Source organism: Salvia hispanica, chromosome 3 (genome assembly GCF_023119035.1).
Source record: "Salvia hispanica cultivar TCC Black 2014 chromosome 3, UniMelb_Shisp_WGS_1.0, whole genome shotgun sequence".
NCBI lineage: Eukaryota > Viridiplantae > Streptophyta > Magnoliopsida > Lamiales > Lamiaceae > Salvia > Salvia hispanica.
In genome coordinates this window covers 24,897,081-24,918,623 of record NC_062967.1, presented here as the reverse complement: position 1 = coordinate 24,918,623, position 21,543 = coordinate 24,897,081, and the positions used below count along the sequence as shown (strand labels likewise).

General features: G+C 34.3%; 3 protein-coding genes across 3 annotated transcripts; 1 reads left to right on the top strand and 2 right to left on the bottom strand.

Moving 5' to 3' along the window:
- Positions 1-6,880: 6,880 nt before the first annotated feature.
- Positions 6,881-8,417, bottom strand: LOC125209669 (SWI/SNF complex subunit SWI3A-like). The gene is made up of 6 exons (XM_048109257.1): positions 8,400-8,417; positions 7,855-8,079; positions 7,700-7,779; positions 7,537-7,592; positions 7,254-7,441; positions 6,881-7,039 (listed from the first exon to the last, which is right to left on the bottom strand). Exons 1-6 carry the CDS (start codon positions 8,415-8,417, stop codon positions 6,881-6,883), a joined length of 726 nt encoding a protein of 241 aa, XP_047965214.1.
- Positions 8,418-9,571: 1,154 nt separating this feature from the next.
- LOC125212261 (omega-hydroxypalmitate O-feruloyl transferase-like) lies at positions 9,572-11,404 on the top strand. Its single transcript, XM_048112370.1, has 3 exons — positions 9,572-9,701; positions 9,789-10,250; positions 10,337-11,404. The coding sequence occupies exons 2-3, from the start codon at positions 9,810-9,812 to the stop codon at positions 11,192-11,194; spliced, it is 1,299 nt and encodes a 432-aa protein (XP_047968327.1). The 5' UTR covers positions 9,572-9,701; positions 9,789-9,809; the 3' UTR covers positions 11,195-11,404.
- A 2,295-nt stretch (positions 11,405-13,699) lies between these two features.
- On the bottom strand, positions 13,700-14,464 carry LOC125211268 (EG45-like domain containing protein). Its single transcript, XM_048110996.1, has 3 exons — positions 14,343-14,464; positions 13,965-14,241; positions 13,700-13,839 (listed from the first exon to the last, which is right to left on the bottom strand). The coding sequence occupies exons 1-3, from the start codon at positions 14,449-14,451 to the stop codon at positions 13,833-13,835; spliced, it is 393 nt and encodes a 130-aa protein (XP_047966953.1). The 5' UTR covers positions 14,452-14,464; the 3' UTR covers positions 13,700-13,832.
- Positions 14,465-21,543: the final 7,079 nt, after the last annotated feature.

Genomic DNA, 21,543 nt, shown 5'->3' with positions numbered 1-21,543 from the left:
CAAATTTAATTCCAGGCCGAAAGACAAAATTACCCTGCAAAGCGATCCATTATTCACAACCAAGCAATCTGTGCTCTATTTCTAAAATACAATCTGAGCCATCTATATAGGAGATCTGACGGTTGATAATGGTGTTATATTGTCATTTTAATATAGGTGGCACCCTAGTGTGCCCCTAGGTAAGTATTTTTAATTGTTCTATCATAATTGGGTTATTTTTTTAGAAAAAGGTGTTCTTTCTTATTATATTCTCATTTTTTAATTTTATTCTCACTTCATCCATTTTATTTATTCTATATTCTTTTCTGTTTTATATTTTCACTATTTAATTTATTACGACAATTTTGTTTATGTTGGAAAGAAATGTCAATTACTACCGCCGTCCCCCAAATATTAACACATTTTTATTCGGTACGAGTTTTAAGAAATGTAGTGAAAAATGAGTTAAAAAGGTTGGTGGGATGTGGGTCCTACTTTTAAAGTACTCCCTCCGTCCCCAATTAAGAGTCACACTTTTCCATTTCGGTCCGTCCCCAATTAAGAGTCACACTTCATTTTTACCATAAATAGTAAGTAGGTCTCACATTCCACTAACTCAATTCACTCACATTTTATTATAAAACCTAGGGGTGGGTAGGTACGGTATACCTTACCGAAACCATCATACCGTATACCTTACCGTAAATACGGTATGTGAAAAAGTCATATCTTTACCTTACCAAAGTTTTCGATATACCGAACTTCAGTATACCTTATTTTCGGTATGACGAATTTCCATACCGATACCGTACCTCATTTTCGGCATACCTTACCGAAGTTCGGTATACCTTACTTTTGCGGTATACCTGACTTTCAACATCAATTAAAATAGAAAATTAGAGTTTTAGAATATTATTTATATTTTATAATTTAAAAAATAAATTAAATATAATTTATTCATAATTATATTTATATTTCATAATAGATTTTATAATTTAAAAATATATAAAATATATTTTATATATAATTGTGTTTATATTTTTGTGGTATATACTAGGGCTGGGGGAAAATACCGAAAAAATGATATATCGCTCGTATCGTATTGAAAAATATCGAAAAATTATCGAATTTTCGATATATCATAATTTTCGATACGATACGATACCGTATCGTAAGTTTTCGATACGATAACGATATGAATTTCCTTATATCGCGATATATCGTTTTATATCGAAAATACAATATATATCGAAAATTTTTGATATATCGATATTTTCGATATATATCGATATTTAACGATATATCGAATTTCGGAACGATATATCGAAATATCGATACGATAACGATATGAAAGTTCGATATATCGAAACTTTCGATACGATAACGATATGAAATTCTTTCATATCGATATTTTCGATACGATACACGATACAACGTTTTCGATACAATATATAGTATCGACCCACCCCTAGTATATACCTTAGTTTACGGTACATACCGAATTTCGGTATGCAGTGGTATACCGCGGTATTTAAAAATTCATACCGTTACCTCACCGGAATCTTTCGATAAGGTATCATACCGTACCAAAAGTCACGGTATACCAAAAATTCGGTATTTTCGGTATTTTTTCGATACGATAAGGCCAGTATTTCAGTATTTTTCCCCAGCCCTAATAAAACCAATATAAAAAATGGGTCTCACATTCCAGTAACTTTTTCAACCAACTTTTCATTATATTTCTTAAAACTCGTGTCCGGTCAAAGTGTGACTCCTAATCGGGGACGGATGAAGTATTAGTTTTATAATAAAATGTGAGTAGGAGTGACTTAGTGGAATATGAGGTCTACTATCAAAAATAGTAAAAAGTGAAGTGAGTCAAACTTTTAGGGACAGACCGAAATAGTAAACTGTGTTAAACTTTCGAGGACGGGTAGTATAAGTACTGATAGAGTATATATAGCATGGGCATTACGACTTGCTCATTAACCGTACTTGTCTTTATATTTTGAAATGTTTTTATGTGATTGAATACTATAAATCTATTTTCTTATTAGTGCTTGACAGGTAAACCATAAATGCACGTGAGATGATTTAATCAGATTTGTAATGAATAATTGCTCGAAATTTTGTAAATAGGAATAATCATTTATTCATTTATAACAAATTTCTTTGCCTAGTACTATATATTTTTGCTGATCTATTAGTAGTTATAGTGATCCTCCCGATCTGAATCATATCACGGTGAAACCTATATTTGGAATCAAGATTACAATAAAAAGAGAAATATATTTTTTTGTTGAAATTTGTAAATTATTCACACATTTTGGATTCAGATGTTAAACTAAGTGCTAGTAGTATTTGACAAAATATGTTGGCACTTTAATTAGTCCTTCTTTCCACTAAATCATGACAAATTTTGCTATTTTAAACTATTCACCAATAAAAGATATAGTAATATTATTATTATTATTATTATTATTATTATTATTATTATTATTATTATTATTATTATTATTATTATTATTATTATTATTCTTTAATAAGTGAATCTCCTAACCCACTAAATATATATAAAAATTTCATAATATGATGGTAGATGAATGGCAAAATGCAGATTGGATGAAAAAAAGTGGAGTAATAAATATGACCACAAGGGCACATAGTCATATAGTAGTGCATAGGTGATTAGGTGATATAATGAACCCTTTTATAAGCCAAAAAGACTAATGCCATAAATGGTTAAGAGCATTCCCAATGGAGGTGGCGAATTCTCGGCGATAAATCGCCGGTTATCGCCGAATTATCGCCGGCCATTGTGGCGAAGTCGGCGATAATTCGGCGATAATGTTGCCGTTGCTTCGCCGAGTGGCGTTCTAACGCCGGATTATCGCCGAGCGATCGCCGGCCACTGTGGCGACGCTCGGCGATAATCGGCGATAATTAAAATTTTTTTTTTTTTTTTTTGAACCCAACGGCTATTTTACATTCCACCCCTATAAATATTTCCTCCACTTCCTCCATTCATCACCCACAATCTTCATTCTCTCCATTTTCAATCTCTTCTCCCAATCTTCAATTTTCATCAAAATTATGAGCTTTTGGAAGAAAAGTTCCCGATCGGGTAAGGATAAGGGTAAGGGGAAAGAGTCGAGTTCACAAATTCCCAACACGGATGAAGCAAACGAGCAGTGGATGCAGTCGTTGTTGGCGATGGGTTCTCCTCCCGGCCAACTTCCATACGGGGGTCCGTCTCCTTTGCAGACTCCTCCGGCGCGGAGACTTTCTCCGTACTTCAACTCTGCCGGCAGAATGCCCTTTCCAGCCGACGATGTGTATCGGCCCCAGTTCGACACCCCGGATCAACCCCAGCGACCAAGACCTCAGGCCGCGACACTGAGCGCGGAGGACTTCGAGGTGGAAGAAACGCCCACCGAGCCGCCTTCTAGAGCGGGAGGAAGGAAGGCGCCGGCGTCGTCGGCTGCGACTGATACGGGTTCCGATGAGAGGCCGAAGCGGGTAGGACTACTTACACTCTGCAAGAGTCCGAGCTGATAGCCGACTGCTGGGCGGACACGTCACAGGACGCGGAGCGCAGCAACTACCAGACTGAGATCATATTCTGGGAGCGGATTGCCGCGAAGTACAGGCGTCGGCATTGGGAGCGCCTCATGAGGGACTGCGGGCACTTCAACGGTATTTATTCTAACTTGATGACTCACATGACGAGTGGCCAGAACGAGCACATGGTCCGAGATGAGGCCATCCGGATGTATAGTAGCCAGTACTTGTCGACGAAGGGCTTCAAGTATTGGAACATCTACGATAAGCTGAAGGATCTCCCCAAATTCCGGACGGGAATGCACGACGCGCTGCACGGGAAATCGGTGCGCTCGCGACTTAGCGTTTCGGAGAGCGAGGGGAGCGCGGCCCACATCGACTTGAGTGGGGATGGTCCGCACGAGCGCCCGGAGGGAGTGAAGAAGGCGAAGGGGAGGCGGAAGGGGAAGGGCGCAACGTCGGAAGTCGCGTCGGAATCCGTCATCGACTTAGAAAAAGCCACTTATTCGAGCAATGTCGCCAATCTGACCCAGATGTACACGCTGTACTTCACCGGCGGCGGGACCCCTGAAGAAAAGGCGGCCCTCTGGAAATGCATCCAACACCTGCAGAGTACGCTGGGGCTCGATCCCGACGCCCCTCCGGCCCCTCCGTCTTAGATTTTTTTTTTTTAAATCTTTGTTTATTTGCGTTTTTTATTTGTAGTTTTTTTTTCTCGTTGTATTATATTTTCCAATGATTAATACAACGATGAATTGTTCATTATTAGTCTATTTATTAAATACATTTGTAGGGAAAATTAAATAATATAAAAAATAATGATGTAAAAATGAAATGTTGAGTTAGGGAGAAATAAGGGAGAAATAAGGGAGAAACCAATGTAGCACTTGGCTAAAATCGGATAAAATTCAGAGTATTTAAAAGATCATATGTTTGTATTTTCGATATATTGAACCAGAAAATGATCAGTGGAAGAAGAAGATGAAACAGTGCAATGAAACATTGCAATTGTTGGGAGATGAAACCGAAAATAACCGAATTTCAAAGGTTTCCTAAATTGCAATTTAGTCCTTCGACTTTCGAAAATAATATTTTCGGATGAATTTCCGATACAGTAACTTTGTCGGAAATAAAAAATTTCCAAGCAGACCCCAGCCAGGGGCTCTGCCCCTTGGACCCCGCTACCCGGGGGCGCTGCCCCCGGACCCCCGTTCATCTATCTAGGAGCTTCGCTCCTAATATTATAACGAATTCAAATAAGCGTGCACTCCGCACCTACATACTTAAATGATGTATCATTATAACAATAACCGATCATTCAAGTTAATCCAATTACACTAAAATATCTAACAGGAATTACATACACCTTTCAACTTCTCTCAAACTTCCAATGTGGGATGAGTCTGTACTCAACACACTGCATATAGCAGCATACTCATATGCAGCTAGATTTGATATTAGTACTAATTTGAAGACAAATCACACTTTTTTTTCTTTTTCATTTTAAAAGTTCAAATATAAGAGGAGGGTATAGCGATGGGCTTGAATCCTCTGCTGTGGAGGAATCACAGCAGGGGAATGTTGTTCCTCACAGCATCATTTTTCAAACATAAAATATAACATTTAATAAAAAAAATATTTTAAAAAATTGGAATGTGAGGAATAGCATCTCCTGCTGTGATTCTTCCACGGCAGGGGATCCAAGCCCATAGCGATGCCGCGATATTATAGTCCAAGTCCTGTTATAAATGACTAGTTATTTTTAGGTATGCAAATTTAAAAAATTATATGTAAAGCTAGTATTTAGTAACATGATCTTACTAGCTTTTGAGCTCTTTTTTTGTGTGTGTATGTACTAGTGACACAACATAGAAAGTTCCAAAATGTGACGATAAACATTGAAAAGAGGACCATTATCCCATCATCCCATGCCATCGAGATAGGATAATGATTTTTTTATCTATTCTATTTATTGAGTCGCCATTTAGATAACATTTTAAAGTATAAGTGGCATCTAACTTAAAGCATTAGTATAACATTATTAGGTGTGTGTGGTGGTTCTTATTTAGGAATATTGTGGTTTTGGGTTAATATAGTACTAATACATGTACTTTTCTTTTCAGTTGGGCTAGCTCGGCTTAGATTAAGAAATATATTTATATTAGTATTTATTTTGGTTAAATTAAGTACCACCCTTAACCAAGTATATTAGAAAAATTTGTAGTATTATATTAACAAAATCTAGGGGTCGGGGAGGAATTTTAGGATACAATAATCCGAATCATAAAGGAGTATAAGTACAGCTGTAACAGGTTCTATAATAGAAGTATAGAATAATTATATTATTAATTTAGTTTTATTAATAAAACATTATCATATGAAAAGTGTGTATAATATATATGTACATGTTCTATATTGTTTCTCCCTTTATTGTAGCACTACACAAGTAGAAGCTTATTCAGGCAAAGAGATAGTAATTCGATGAAACAAGATTTTATATCAGAATTCAGTGTTTTTCACGTGATAAATTATCCGAATTCCATGATGGGATAGTTTTTCACCAAACATTACTTAGTTGTCCCATATGGTTATAAATATAGTAGTAATAAAAAGTAGTATAGTTCCTTTTCAAAATATTAAAAGAAAAGAATAATTACTCAACTCAAGACAATAAATTGGACAAATAATTAGGTATTTCGAAAAAAAATTTACATGTTTCATAAGTATATAAGGAATAAAGTATCACATAAATAGCGAATTAGCTCGCATGCTCACTATTCAAGACCTATAAAGATTGATAACGAGTCACAAGCCCATGAACCGATCTCTATCGATTTTTCAACGAGTAACGAGCTCATGAACCAAGTTGTATTGAATTTTATCAAATCAAATCAAGCATCTTGTCAGTTAGTTAACTAAAGTGCGTCACAAAAAAAAGGAAAGAGGTTGGTAGAGACTAACTATTGATTAATGTAACTAGTAACAAAATAGGTGACATAGAATAACCTTACCATAATTCCCACTATAAATCCGTCATTATAAATATGAAGCATGTCATGGTGCATATTTGCATTTTTGCAGCGAGAAAAAAGGAGGTGGCAGAGGAGGAAGCGGAAGAGGCTGTCGACGATGAAGAAATGGGTGGTGGTTTTGATGATAGCAATGGTGATAGCAATAACAAGAGTGGAAGGTGCAATTGGAATTGATCTGAATCCTTGCACACTGCCTCAATGCATCGCTGCATGTAAAAAGGTTTTGGAGGTCAAGTATCAAAGTGCTACCTGTGCCACTGGACCCAATGGCAAGTACTGTATCTGCTTGGGTTGATTCTCTCTCTCTCTCAATAATCTGTATCTCCAGTTTGAATAAGTCCCCTTTGTATAGCATCCAGTCTCTCTGCGATTAGAGATTGTTCCGCCTCCTCGAGTTGGGCATTTTTGTTTTCCATGATTAGCTCGAGATCTTCAAAATGCTTCACCTTGTCCCGCAGTTTCTTGAGCTGTATATTTTAAACAACAAACAAGTTGATTGAATGAACGAATTTCTCTCGTTCATTAAGTATCCACAAGCAGACACAATGGCACATGTATTCTTAATTTTGTAGACTTGCTACATAGGTAGTATACTCTGTGATATATCAAGACACTGGTCGAGTCTTAAAATTATAATCTACAGAATAAGAAAAGGGCCTGTGTTTCAATCATATTAGCCACCAAGTAACCAATCTTTCTCTCCTCATTATCAGCCAAAACCTTAACATTTGCAGCAGCTGCACCAAGTGCTGTCGCAGTTGCAGCACGTGTTCTCAAATTTAGAGTTATTATATTCTTCACAGGTGAAATTTGTACTAAAATATTTGGTATGTCAAGAACAGAACGAATAAGCACGTTGAAACCATAGCCTGAAGTTCATATGGACAGAGGTTATACAAATAAGAAAAAGCAATAGTAGGATGGTTGATGAACAAAGAATAAATAGAACTCAATTCTTCTATACCTGATTGTTTAGGGCTTTTATCTTCTTCTGCATTCTCAGTATCACAATCAGCATCTCTGATGAGTAGAAACGAGTTTGCTCTAATTTATAAGGCTTTGATGTAGAAATTAAGTAGCTGTTTCATCATATAATTTCCAGCATCAGAAGTTGGTGCAATGCACACTGTTTCCGTGGAGGACCTTCACAATTGGCATCTCTGCTCAGCTGGTCCTTAGTCTGAACCTCAGAGCTTGGTTCTTCAGTCTTCACAGATTCAGTGATTCATAAGAAGCTACCTCTTGCTATTGCTAACATCACTAATTAAATCCAAGAATCCACCTTTCCTAGGACCAGCCCCCAGCATAAGATCACCAAATGGCTGCTGCATAAGCTTTGAGATGCATCTCCAAGCTTTAGAGCAGATTCTAAAAGAAGAAGTGCTTCCTCCTCTGTCCAGTAAACTGTCAGATTCAGAGTATCTTCTAACTTGAAATCATCTGCCCATTTTTCCTCTTCATAGTTTCCACTTTTGTAGCATTTTTCACAAATAATAAAACTTGCCTCCTATTACATGCAAAACAGAGTTTTGAACAAGTGCAAATTACCACATATTACCATCTAGTATTTCTCTTTTATGGGTTTCTTCAGCATTAAAGATGCAATACAATCCTACCGCTTATCCTCTACAGATACTTACTGATGCAAGGTTTAATTTTTGAGTTTTGGGGTTAAGTCACTTAAATTGAGCTCCTAATCAAATATGGGATTTCCATTAAATCAAATGGGACAGGATTACCACCATAATAAACATTTTTACAAATTAATTTATGATTTCTAGTGTTATTTTAAAGAATTAGTAGCATAGTATATACTCATATGTTTACAAAAGTATCACTGTTCATTGTCGCAATTTTTTCAAATAAAGTTCTTAAATATCACATAAACATACTAATGCATGAGTAATGAATCAATAAAACATGCTTAGATATTCAAGTAGAAATTCACATATGCAAATACATGCTTAGATATTTCTTTTTCTCCAATTTACTTATTTTGTATTAAAACTTGTCTCGTCCACTAAAAGGTGTATAAAAACAACTCAAAACGTATTGTTAGTATCAAACATAACAATATCATGGACTTATAAATTGTAGAAGGTCGTTGCGTTGTCTATGTGAAGTCTAAGTATGTGGCTATAAGGAAAGCATGTAAAGATATGATGTGTTTGTACAATTTTTTGGGTGAGCTTGGAAGAGCATAAGAAATTAATAGCACTCTTTGTATTGATACTTAAAGTGATAAGAATCTGGCATTTGCAAGAACTAAACATATTGAGTTGAAGTATCACTATATTTGTCATTTTTTGGAGAAAAATACATACATGGTTATTAAGGTGGTGACCTTATAAGCTACAGCCTACAGCTTTGTGTAGCTGCAAAAACGTGAAGATAAGGCTTGGTGGTGCTAATCGGTTAAGTGTGATTACTTGGAAGTTTAGTACCCTTGGGGTCCAAGCATAATGAAAATTATTTATTTGATATCACCCAAGACACAGTAGTCTCATACAATCGAAATGTATAACCATTTTTTGTATTTTCTTTCTTGTTTTCATGATGGTGTGTGCTCATATTTCCAAAACTTCAAAAAAAGTCCATGGCGTGAGAAGCAAAAAAGTAACTAAAAGGTTTAGTCCCACAAGTTAATCAAAGTTTGAATAACACCAAATGGCATGCTCAATACCATTGGTGCATAAATAGAGTACGAATACAATCATAATCTTCTCCTCTGTCCTTTTACTAGAATTTCTAAGATATAGTACAATCGAAATGAAATAATTACATAATTTGAGACAGTGATTGTTCAAAGCAAGTAAAATTTGGATGCCAACCCCACCAAACCACCCCCTAACACCCAAATCCAGCAAGCCAATTAGCCATAAATCGCAATATTTTGGTGCCGGAGCTAGTAGCCTACCACAACCATATTATTTTTATTAACAATCTCAACACACTCCTTTGAATATTAGCCTCCATTAATATTTTTTTGCGTATGAACACTACATTCTAGTCCCTTTCACTAGTACATCATTTGTTAACCAAATTCAATCTTATTTCCCCCTATATATTTCGCCCAATCCCAATTCAAAAAGCATTCAAAACCTCATTTGATCCCACACCCCACCACAGGTACATTTTCCATTATGTTTTTTGCATGATAACATACATCAAATATGTTGTACTAACAAATTAATTTCTCATCTTTTGACATTGCAGAGTTGTTTGATTTTGATCAAGATGGAGAACGGAAGCAACAACGTTTCGGAGGTGGCTGTGAAGCAAGGGCAAGCAACACTAGTCCCTCCGGCAGAGGAAACAGAGAAGGGGCTCTACTTCCTGTCGAACCTGGACCAAAACATCGCGGTCATAGTCCGTACAATCTACTGCTTCAAGTCGGAGGAGAGGGGCAACGAGGACGCTGTCCAGGTGATCAAGGACGCGCTCTCTAAGGTGCTCGTGCACTACTACCCGTTGGCGGGCCGCCTCACCATCAGCCCTGAGATGAAGCTGATAGTCGACTGCACGGGCGAAGGAGCTGTTTTCGTTGAAGCTGAAGCAGAATGTGAGCTCCGTCACTTGGGAGACATCACCAAGCCTGATCCTGTAACTCTAGGCAAGCTCGTCTACGACATCCCTAACGCCGAAAACATCCTCCAAATCCCCCCTCTCGTCGCTCAAGTACACACTCAACTCAATTCACCCGTTTTTTTTTTACAATACATAAATTTGTTGAATTTCAGCTAAATCAAATTGATCTGAATCAGGTGACTAAGTTCAAATGTGGAGGATTTGTGCTAGGGCTCTGCATGAATCACTGTATGTTCGACGGAATTGGGGCTATGGAATTCGTGAATGCTTGGGGTGAAATTGCCAGAGGGAATCAACTCAAGGTGCCTCCGTTCATGGACAGATCCATTCTGAAAGCTAGAAATCCGCCGAAGCCGGAATTTCCTCACCACGAATTTGCAGAAATTGAAGACGTGTCGAACTCGGCGGAGCTCTACAAGGAGGAGATGCTCTACCGCTCCTTCTGCTTCGACCAGGAGAAGCTCGAGCAGCTGCGGCGGATCGCCATGGAAGGCGGCGATCTGGAAAAGTGCACCTCGTTCGAGGCGCTCTCGGCGTTCGTGTGGCGAGCGCGGAGCCAGGCGCTGGATCTGAGCCCCGATCAGCAGACGAAGCTCCTCTTCGCCGTGGACGGACGGTCGAGATTCGATCCGCCGATTCCGGAGAGGTATTTCGGCAACGCGATCGTCCTGACGAACTCGATCTGCAGGGCGGGGGATCTGGCGGCGAATCCGGCGTCGTACGGCGTGAAGCTGGTGCAGGAGGCGGTGAGGATGGTGAGCGACGGATACATGCGATCGGCGGTGGATTACTTCGAGGCGACGCGGGCGAGGCCGTCGCTGGCGGCGACGCTGCTGATCACGACGTGGTCGAGGCTGTCGTTCCACACCACCGACTTCGGGTGGGGGGAGCCGGTGCTGTCGGGGCCGGTGGCGCTGCCGGAGAAGGAGGTCATTCTGTTTCTCTCTCATGGCAAGGAGAGGAAGACGATCAATGTGCTGCTCGGATTGCCGGCTCCGGCGATGGAGAAGTTCGAGAAGCTTATCCAGATATGATTCGAAGTCGTGATCACAGTTTTTAAATCTTAATTTGTTATTCATCCATCTTCATTTGTGTGGCATTTGTTTTTTGTTGATCGGGAATATTATGTAACCAACTGGATTAATGTTTGAAATTGTTGTTTTTCTATTAAACAAATTTATTGTATGATTATGATGGATTTGAATGGAATTATGATTTGAAAATGTGCAGACATCCACCATTAATCCTTCCGAGCATTTGAAAATTTATTTAACAGAATGAACAGCAGAAATTGACGGAGACGAAGACCAAGCTCACAGTAGTTATGTGTTGCAATGCAATGTATGTGGATTGTGGATATCCCAACAGAAAGATAGTACTACCTCCGTCCCCCAAAATTTGCTACACTTTGACCCGACACGGGTTTTAAGAAATGTAATGGAAAGTGAGTTGAAAAAGTTAGTGGGATGTGGGTGCTACTTTTAAAGTATTAGTTTTATAATAAAATGTGAGTAGGAATGAGTTAGTGGAATATGAGGTCCACTACCAAAAATGGTAAAAGTGAAGTGTATCAAATTTTAAAGGACGGACCAAAATAGTAAACTGTATCAAATTTTCAGGGACGGAGGTAGTACGCGATCTTCTCTTTGTTAGTACATGTTTGAATGCTTTTTGTTCATAACCATACATGCATTTTGTATTTAAGCAACATGAGCCATCGTATTTCTTTTTATATCATCACAAGGTAGTTGAATCGTTTCTATTTTAGCAAAACATTTACCATCTCTTATATTAGAACTTTTTTGTAGTGTAGAGATCATTTTCGGCTATTTGATATCGAAATAATGGATGATGCATAATCAGCTCATATGTCTCACATTATATATGAGGGTGGCTGCCTATTTATTGTTTTCCGATATGCACACAAAAGAAACGTACAACAAATATTACAAGTATTAATAGATCAATGTTAAGCAATATACGAGTAATTTTTTATGTAGAGATCATTCAATTTTTTTCTTATAGATCTACGCAGAATGGTGACTGGAATAATCACGTGTACAAATCAAATGTTTGTTTTAATAAATCAATGATCTGGTCATTGAATTAAATATCACAAACAAACCGGTAGTTCACTGACATAAATAAATAGATTTTCTTTCTTTCTTTTTATTCGTTTGGTCAACAAATTAACCAACTTAATACAACAGTTTATTTCCGGGCTAGTGGATTTTGACTCCATTTTGATTAGTCTGTGATAAACCACAATTCTTAATATAGAAAATATTAGACTATCACCAGTTGTACATCAAAATTTGTTTTTTATATAGATAATATATATTTAATTATACATCAAATTCAAATTCATTTAAAAAAATTTCTATGGAACAACAACATTAAATATGAGGTACAACCCCAAATGTGATATAATTATGATGTGAACTAAAACACAAACACAAACACAAACAATGCATTACAATAACAAAATGAAAAAAATGTAATATAATAACACAATAAATCATAACCAGATCAAATATTATTGAACTACGAAGAATATGTTTTAGATAAGCGCCACAATCGAAAGTTGAGATGACGACAAATGAAGAATGAAGATGCTCGATTCAAGAATACTTGATTCGATATGGCACAATAAAATGTTCATCTGGAACTTCGAAATTTGCTCGCTAGTTGATTATTTGTGGGAACAATACACAAATTTTGAGCCTTGAATTTTATTTATTTTATATGAATATCAAAGTAGATTCTTAATTTTAGAGAGACTGCTGCAAACTTTTATGTGTGGGGTTCTTGGATCAATACCGAACATATCCTTCGTCATATTTGAATCCATATCAGATCAGTTACATGATCTGAGTCACCTAGGCTCGCATCAATAAGACTCATTCCCCGTTGGAATTTCGAGAGATCACTTATGGAGTAATAAAGATGGGATAAAATGATTGACATATTTAATTACTCCATATACATAACAAAGTAGTATTAGGTTTAAACAAATTTGGATGACAGGATTTTACATAAACTTCTTGTAAATGCTTGTTGATGAATTTACGAAAGCTCCCTTGATATGCCAGGTCTGCCTTGTTAAGGAGTTTTGTACATTCATTGATTTGATTATCGTAAATAATGGCGATAAGAATCCCTAACAATACTTTTTTGTAGTACTCCTATTTGTTTTGTGAGATATTGATATCTCTATAGTCCAGATCATATGATGTATGTGTGCAATCCACAAACATCACATCATAATTTTAAATGACACTAAAAAAAGTTGGATTACTGACGCGATTACCAATGATGGCTAGTTTCTTAGTAATTACCGATGGAAATATCAACAGCGACCAATCATTTGATAATTACCGACGGAATTTCCGTCGTCCACAACTTATTTTTTTTTCTGGCATGTAAATTACTGACGAGTGACGACAATAAAATCACCGACTGCTTGTGGTTAAGTAAAGAGATAGACTTCAAATTATAATATATCACACATAGAGCATGTACTTATAAAACTTTGAAATGCCACACAAATATACGTGATAATAGGTCACTCTTATTTTACAAGAAACACTTATTTTATATATACTTAATCCATGTTATTCATAGCGATGGCACATCCACCAATATAGCTCTTATTGCATCTTTCCGAACACTTCAAACCCTGCAAAAATAAAAACCAACACACCATACAAGTTAGAAAACTGAGCCACATGAGTTCAAATAAAAAACATACGCGCGCAAAATCAATCTTATGGTGACACATTAGATTGTCTGCTGTAGACATACTGATTAAACTGAATGTTGACTTTGCCGGCGTCAGGATTGGCAATAATCGCAAATGCTTCTTGAGAAAGATCGATGGTGCCGTGGCAGCCGGGTGGGCAGTAGTCGACTATTTTAACGACAACGCTTCGGCCAGTGCAGGGGTGGGGATCGCCTTGGTTAGTGGCGCCGGTGCACGTGACTTTGTACTTCCTGTCACACGCCGCTCTATTGCCCCAAATGGCGTCGCTTGCTGCCGCGATCATCACTCCGTCGTTGGTGTAGCCGTGGCAGGATGAGGCTAAGATTGCATCAAACAGCTTTAAACATTAGCCTAGGTCTAACAATTTTAGTTACACCCATGCACAATCAAATTAATTTTAATTATTGGAAAATACTCACGAACATAAGGAGGTGTATAGAAAGTAGCGGTTCCTTGGTCTGCCTCTACAACTGATGCTGCTACTAGCGCCGCGGCCGCCATGGCCATAACTAGACAACCCTTAAACATTTCTGCTTCTTGTTCAAGATTTCTATATTTGTATGTGACAACATGAATAACGATACCCTTTTTATAGATGGAAGTTGATAAATAAAATTGTGCTACTACTTAACTACCAATTGCGGTAATGCGACACAATGTTATTTAATGTGTTTTCCGACGTGTTCGTGAGAGTCTAAGAAGTAATTTAATTTGTTGAAAAACTCGGAATATATGAATGTCTTCGACTATAAAGTTCATTCGTATAATGTTAAAATCATTGCGTTTTTCTTAGTGATGTATAGGGAACGTATTAACATATGAATAGTCTCTAATTAGTAATCGCATTTAGGGATAATCCTAATTATTATTGTCCTCCACTCTTTGGCATTTACCTAGACATAACTGTATCTGACAACAAAAGCATGTTGTTTAATCACTTTTGCCTTGGGAGAAATTAAATTGGTTGTTCTAGTATGCCCTCTCATTTTTCAATTGTTGCGTGTATTAGATCATGCATGGGAAATTTGGAAGAGTGTAACTACTACTATTGTTCATTATCGATCCAAAATCTGTAAGTTCCATTGATTTTATTGTGACATCCCTAACCGGTATCATTTATTGTTTTGTATTCCCTCTGTCCCATTAGAAATGAAATGTTTATTTTTTCACACATGTTTGGAAAAAATAATAATAAATAGTTAAAGTGGAATAAAAATAAAGTAAAAAAGAGAATAATATAAAGGTGAGTCTCCTCTACATTATCCTCTCTCTTACTTTATTTTTTCACCACTTTAGTTATTTATTATAATTTTTTCAAAACAAGTGCGCAAAAGCAAACGTTGCATATTTAATGGGACAGATGGAGTATAATAATAAAATATTTTATTGTTATTTGCATATTTATGTTATTATTGACATTATATATTGCCTAAGGAAAAAGACGTAGGTTAATGCAGATTCAATTTTCAGGCTAAGAACTGTAAATGTGAAAAGAGGGCTGCGCTGCTTTATTGCCGACGAAAAAGACAAAGTGACGAACAATATTTTGAGATTAAATTATTAATAAAAGTAATTGGGCTCATTAACTGGCCCATTCATATTTATTAGTCACCGTCTTTTATTGACATTATATTCTAGTGGAGTACTATTATTCCATAACTAATCTCAAATAAAGGATCATGGAAATTTATGAAAACGATCATTTAATTTCTGATAATCTTAATTTGGTAGACTAATTTTTGGTTTTAGTTTTTAGTTACACGTGGCAATGCCTACAACCACCTTTACTACTCCATCTGTTCCATAGTAATTGAGTCATTATGTAATTTTGGTACGTTCCATAATAGTGGAATCATTTTCATTTTTTAGTAAAAGTTATCACATTTCTTCTCAATTACTTTACTGTATTCTTTCTACATTTTTCTACCTTTTTTCTTTTCCTTCTTTATTCTTTCTTACTCACCTAACACAATTTTTCTTAATCTCCATACCGGAATGAAATGTCTCCACTATTATGGAAGGGAGAGAGTACTACATAATCACAAAATGACCGGTCACCTGGATATTCTCCTTCAAAAGTGATACTCCCTCCGTCCCCGATTAATTGTCATTTTTTTTCATTTCAGTTTGTCGCTCAATAATTGTCACACTTCATTTTTACCTTAAATGATAAATAGGTCTCACATTCCACTAACTCACTTCACTCACATTTTATTATAAAAACAATATAAGAAAGTGGGTCCCACATCCCACTAACTTTTTCACAACTTTTTTTTATATTTCTTAAAACTCGTGCGCGGTCAAGGAGTGACAATTAATCGGGAACGGAGGGAATAGTTTTCCTATGCCGGATTGAAGGGGCTGCAGGCGCCATTGACGAAGCCAGAAACGTGCTCATCGCCGTCTATCTCAGCGAGGATCCCGCAGAAGAGATCGACGTCGCAGGGAAGCAGCGAAGTCCCGTCGCCGCTGTAATCGTATTACATAGCTAAGATTTGTGGCAGGTAGTTATGCTTGCAATGTTTTTATAGTATAATTATGCATTACTCATGATAAATCAACTTATTCACCTCTGATTACTGAGGTATATCTCTTAATACTCCTACTTCAATAAAGAATTGACATATGGATGTTTATAAAAAAGTGAAATAAAATTAAAAACTCATTATTTTAAAACAGTTCATAATATATAATAAGAAATTGACACATAGACTAAAATATTAAATACGTCCAAATTAAGAACAACTGTTCATTTTTCATTTTTAAATGAAGAGTGAATTATGTTTTTAGGCAATATACTTTCAGCGACGAATATTACACTTGCAAAATATCATTTGCGATTTCCATACTATAATACTTGCTCGTTTCAGTTGTTTTTTTAACTTTTTGACCACATTTTCGGACAAAAACGCCCCCAAAAGTCTAAGGGCAATTTTGCACTTACCCTCCAAAAGTAGGTATGTATTTTGATATTTATAGCATCCCCACCCGTGCACGGAGATGGGCTCGGACCCACTTTTACTCATTGTCCTTAGGCAAGAGCACAACACCCACATCCATGCTCTTCCACAAGAACAAGCTCAAGGGTCTCACCGTTCTATTATTCAATTTAAATACTTCAATTACTAAAAGCATTTCTACAATATAAAAATACATTAAAATATAAAAATTACATAATTAAAATCCTAAAAAATAAAAATTACATAATTAAACTCCTTAAAAATAAAAATACATAACTAAAATCCTAGAAAATAAAAAAATACATAATTAAAATCATACAAATTAAAAATTAAATAGTTAAAGACTAAAAAATACCCCTGTGGAAGACTAGTCTTCTATCCCCAATGTTCTTCGGAGACCCCTTATAATTGGGAAAATTGAAAAATAAATTAAAAGTATGTAGAAAACGGATATAGTTTAATAATTAACCCACCTTACCGATGTGGATGCTCTTATGTTAGTTTGAGTACTTTAACTATGATTTGTGTTTTCTTCGAATATTTTTGTTTGAATTGGTTATAGTGTCCACAGGGCGGAAACTAATAAAACGAAGGATGTGGCTTAAGCCCCTACCTAATTTTTTTTCTACTTTTTCTTCTTTAAAAATTTTCTTAAGTTTTACGGATTATGTTTATCCTTAACAAAAAATCTACTGCAAAAGAGTAAATGATCACTGTTAAATAAATGAGAAAGTTTGAATGTGTGAGTGTATAAACTTACAAAGATTAAAAATAATTTTCGAGATCTTTAAGAAAAAGCAGCCTACTTGGCAATAAAATAAAATAATAATAATAATAATATAATATAATATTATTATTTTTAATTGCGATCACTATAAATTAATATTGCTTCAAAGCCACGACGTTTAAAGATTTCTAAAGACTTTTAAAATGTCAAACCCCCTCTCCCTTTTTTTTTTTATAAATCATCTTTTTAATTGATTCATCTTAGTTTGAGGAAATAGAATATGTGCTTTATAGTAAATTAATTTTTATTAAGTTAAAATCTAAGAATAAAACTATGCATAACTTTTATACTATAACCAATCCAAACAAAAATTATTCGAATAAAATATAAATCACAGTTAAATTATCTAAATTAATATAAATATCAAAATAAGTACTTACTTTTGGAGAGTGAGTGTACAAAAATGCTCTTTAGACTTTTAAGGGTATTTTTGTTCGAAAATGTGGTTAAAAAGTTAAAAAAAACACCTGAAACGAGCAATTGGTATAGTATAAGAACCGTATATGATAGTTTGCAAGTATAGGAATCTCAAATGTTCATCGCTGAAAATATAGAGCCTAAAATTGTAATTCACTCTTAAATGAAATAAATATACACATACCATTGAAACATTCAGGAGTTAAAGTATACATTAATCAAACATTCAAATGCTGCACTTTAATTTCTATTTGATGTCTATTTAAAAATATGACACGACTCAACTAAATGTTGACAGTCAAAATTTATTTTAAAACTAGTGTAACACCCGTATGCACGGATCTTTAATTTATTATTATTTTCGTACAAATTTAAAATATTAAGTAAACTAATCTTTCTAATATTCCTTTTATTGTACTTTCTCCGTCCGCCAATAGGAGTCTCGGTCACTTTTGCGCACTTGTTTTATAAAAATAATAATAAATAGTTAAAGTAGAGAAATAATAAAGTAAGAGATAGAATAATGTTGACAAGAGTCTTCTCAACATTATTCTCTCTCTTACATAATTATTTCTCCACTTTAACTATTTATTATCATTCTTATAAAACAAGCGCGCAAAAGTAACTGGGACTCCTAATGGCAGACGGAGGGAATATGTATTAATTCGAAAACAAAATAAAAAAATTAAAATATAATAGTAAATGATACATAATGATTACTTTTAAAGTAAAGAAAATTTTTAGTTATAAAAATCAATTCTAACAAAACAGATTAATTTCAACTAATTTATGAATAAATATTTATAAAAAATTATATTGTGTCGTTAAACAGCAAAACGTGCTATGCACGATAACTTGTTCGTGTAAATGATATAATATTAATGCATCAAAAGTTGAAAATTTAAAATTTATTTAATATAATATTTATTTGTATATTATAATAATATTTCTCTATATATTACAAAATAAACTAAATATCGTAAAAGTTCCAAAAAAAACAGCATGAAATCTGTAGAAATTTGTAGTAATGAAACAAAATATAGAAATAGTCAAACACTTATTTTCACATACTGAAATATTTGTTGATATATTATAAATTATAATTATGTTTCTCTATATGCATTACATAATAAATTAAACATCTCATAAACGTTAAAATCAGTAGAAATTGTAGTAATATTACATAAAATACGAAGAATCAGGCAGATAAATATTAGTATATGTAAAAATTGTATGTAATCATAAATAATAAATACAATATAAATATTTGTAGACAAATATTAGTTCATTTAAATTCAAAATACTCTATTAAATGTAGTTTATAGTAAATCTATTATAATTAAATATTTATAAGCATGGAATGTGATCAAATACAAACTCTAAATATTGTACAAACTCCAAACTATGATCTGGACAGTTAAAAAATGTCAACAAATACAAAATAATAGCAACATAAAATATCAACACAGTGTCAACGGTTGACACCATGTTGACATTTTGTTGATATTGTGTTGACATATATTAACATTGTGTTGACATCAAAATCTTGAAATTTTAAACTGTGTTGACATTGTATTGATGCTGTGTTGACATTGTATTTAAAAGTTTGGAGTTTGTACAATATATGAGTTTGCATTTTATCACTCCCCTTATAAGCATAATGTGTTTATAAATAGAACAAATTTTCTAAAATTATTAACCGTTAAACCATAATTATCATGCCACTATATAGTTATTCAAATACAAATTTTATAATAAGATTTCTTATTTTATTTTTTGTTACACTTAATAACATAAATAGTGTCAACAAATATTCTCTTTCTTCTTAAATTATGCAATATAGGTTATATAGGTAAAAAATTATAAGTCATCAAATCAAGAAAAGCAACATAATATTGTTAATAATTACTGATTAATAAATTTTGTTGTACTATAAATAAAAATTTTGTATGAAAAAATTTACTACTAAAGTTCATATACTGTTGAACAAATATTTCATATCTAATTGTGACTTAGATTAGGAGTAAAAACAAATTCAACTTACTATAATAAAAAAATATACATAACTAGTACTAGATAATAAAATGAACTATTAGAACTATCATCAATATATTTATACAAAAAGTCCATCATGAAATAACAAACTTATAGAAAATGGAAATAAACCAAATAATTAACCTCCATTCTCGATCCAAATAAACCTTAAAGAAAAAATCGGATTCATCATTACTACCTGAAAAATTCGTCGACGCCACCACCAACACCACTCATCTTCTTATCCGATTTCTACGTATCATCATTATACATAATCAATTTCAAAAGAATTCTCTACGACTGACATAGAATGTGCATGCTCTCAACTTGAGAGTACCTTAGTTTCGAAACACAAGAACTGTATGATTCTATCCGCTAGCCTAATACATGTATTTATAGCCATGACATATAGTTTATGATTAATGGAGAATCGTTTCAAATTAAATTCCATTTGACTATATAATCTCTAAATTGAATAATACTAATATTAAAGTAGTAATCATTTTTTTAATGGCTTAACTGTTTCACATTTAATTCCAATTTGGGCATGAGTCTCCAAATTTGAATGACACGCTTTCTTTATCATTTGGCTATGGAGTAAAAAACTGTAATTGCCTCATTTAATCAAATTTAATTTAAAGTGTCAAATTTTCATTTAATCAAATTTTAATTTAAAAAGTGTCTAATTTTTGGTTATATTTAATGGTTTGTAATAAATGCATAATTGGAAGTTACAAATCAAAACCATAATTTAATTATATAGACTCAAAATTATAAATATTCAAAAACTTGACCCAAATTCTTTAATATTTAAAATAAGGCTAAAACTCGCCTTTTATATATGTATAGATTTGATCAAGACATAGTATTAATGTACTATTGGACGTTCACATTATAAATATGTTGTCATCTCAAGTGGAACATATGAATAAATAAAGTGCCAACAACAAACGTCTAGTTTCTTTCATATAAACCCAATAAAAAGTTAAGTGATTTCAAAATTAATTAGTTACGTTAACACATATAAATGAGAGGTTGATTATTAGCATATATAAACACAAAACTGTATACATGAATTTCACACACAAATATTTCCCTTTTCATATTAAAAAAGGTAGTGATAGTTAGTAAACATGAGATCGTCAAGAATGGGAGATGTGGTTACAATTCTCATACTCCTTATATTTTTTGTTAATTATGTAGCGGCATATGACTATGATTATTTCCGAAACTGTTATTGGTCATGTTTAGACATTTGTCACTTAGAGCCTCAATACTTGTGCAATGACTATTGTACTAATAAATTTTGTGGACGTCTCTGGCATCCGCCACCATCTTACAAAATCATGGCGGTCAAAGGCTCACAAACCACTGATGTAATGATTTATGACAAAAACTTATGCAAGAGCATGCTTATGATGA

Bases quoted from the DNA above. Each gene is read 5' to 3' on its own strand.
- LOC125212261 (XM_048112370.1), top strand. From the start codon at position 9,810: ATGGAGAACGGAAGCAACAACGTTTCGGAGGTGGCTGTGAAGCAAGGG. The intron at 10,251-10,336 runs GTACACACTCAA...GATCTGAATCAG, and splicing joins TCCCCCCTCTCGTCGCTCAA to GTGACTAAGTTCAAATGTGG.
- LOC125209669 (XM_048109257.1), bottom strand. The intron at 7,780-7,854 runs GTGGATTCTTGG...GAATCTGTGAAG, and splicing joins GGGGGCTGGTCCTAGGAAAG to ACTGAAGAACCAAGCTCTGA. The intron at 7,593-7,699 runs GTGTGCATTGCA...TCTACTCATCAG, and splicing joins GAAGGTCCTCCACGGAAACA to AGATGCTGATTGTGATACTG.
- LOC125211268 (XM_048110996.1), bottom strand. From the start codon at position 14,451: ATGTTTAAGGGTTGTCTAGTTATGGCCATGGCGGCCGCGGCGCTAGTA. The intron at 14,242-14,342 runs GTGAGTATTTTC...ATGCAATCTTAG, and splicing joins CTATACACCTCCTTATGTTC to CCTCATCCTGCCACGGCTAC.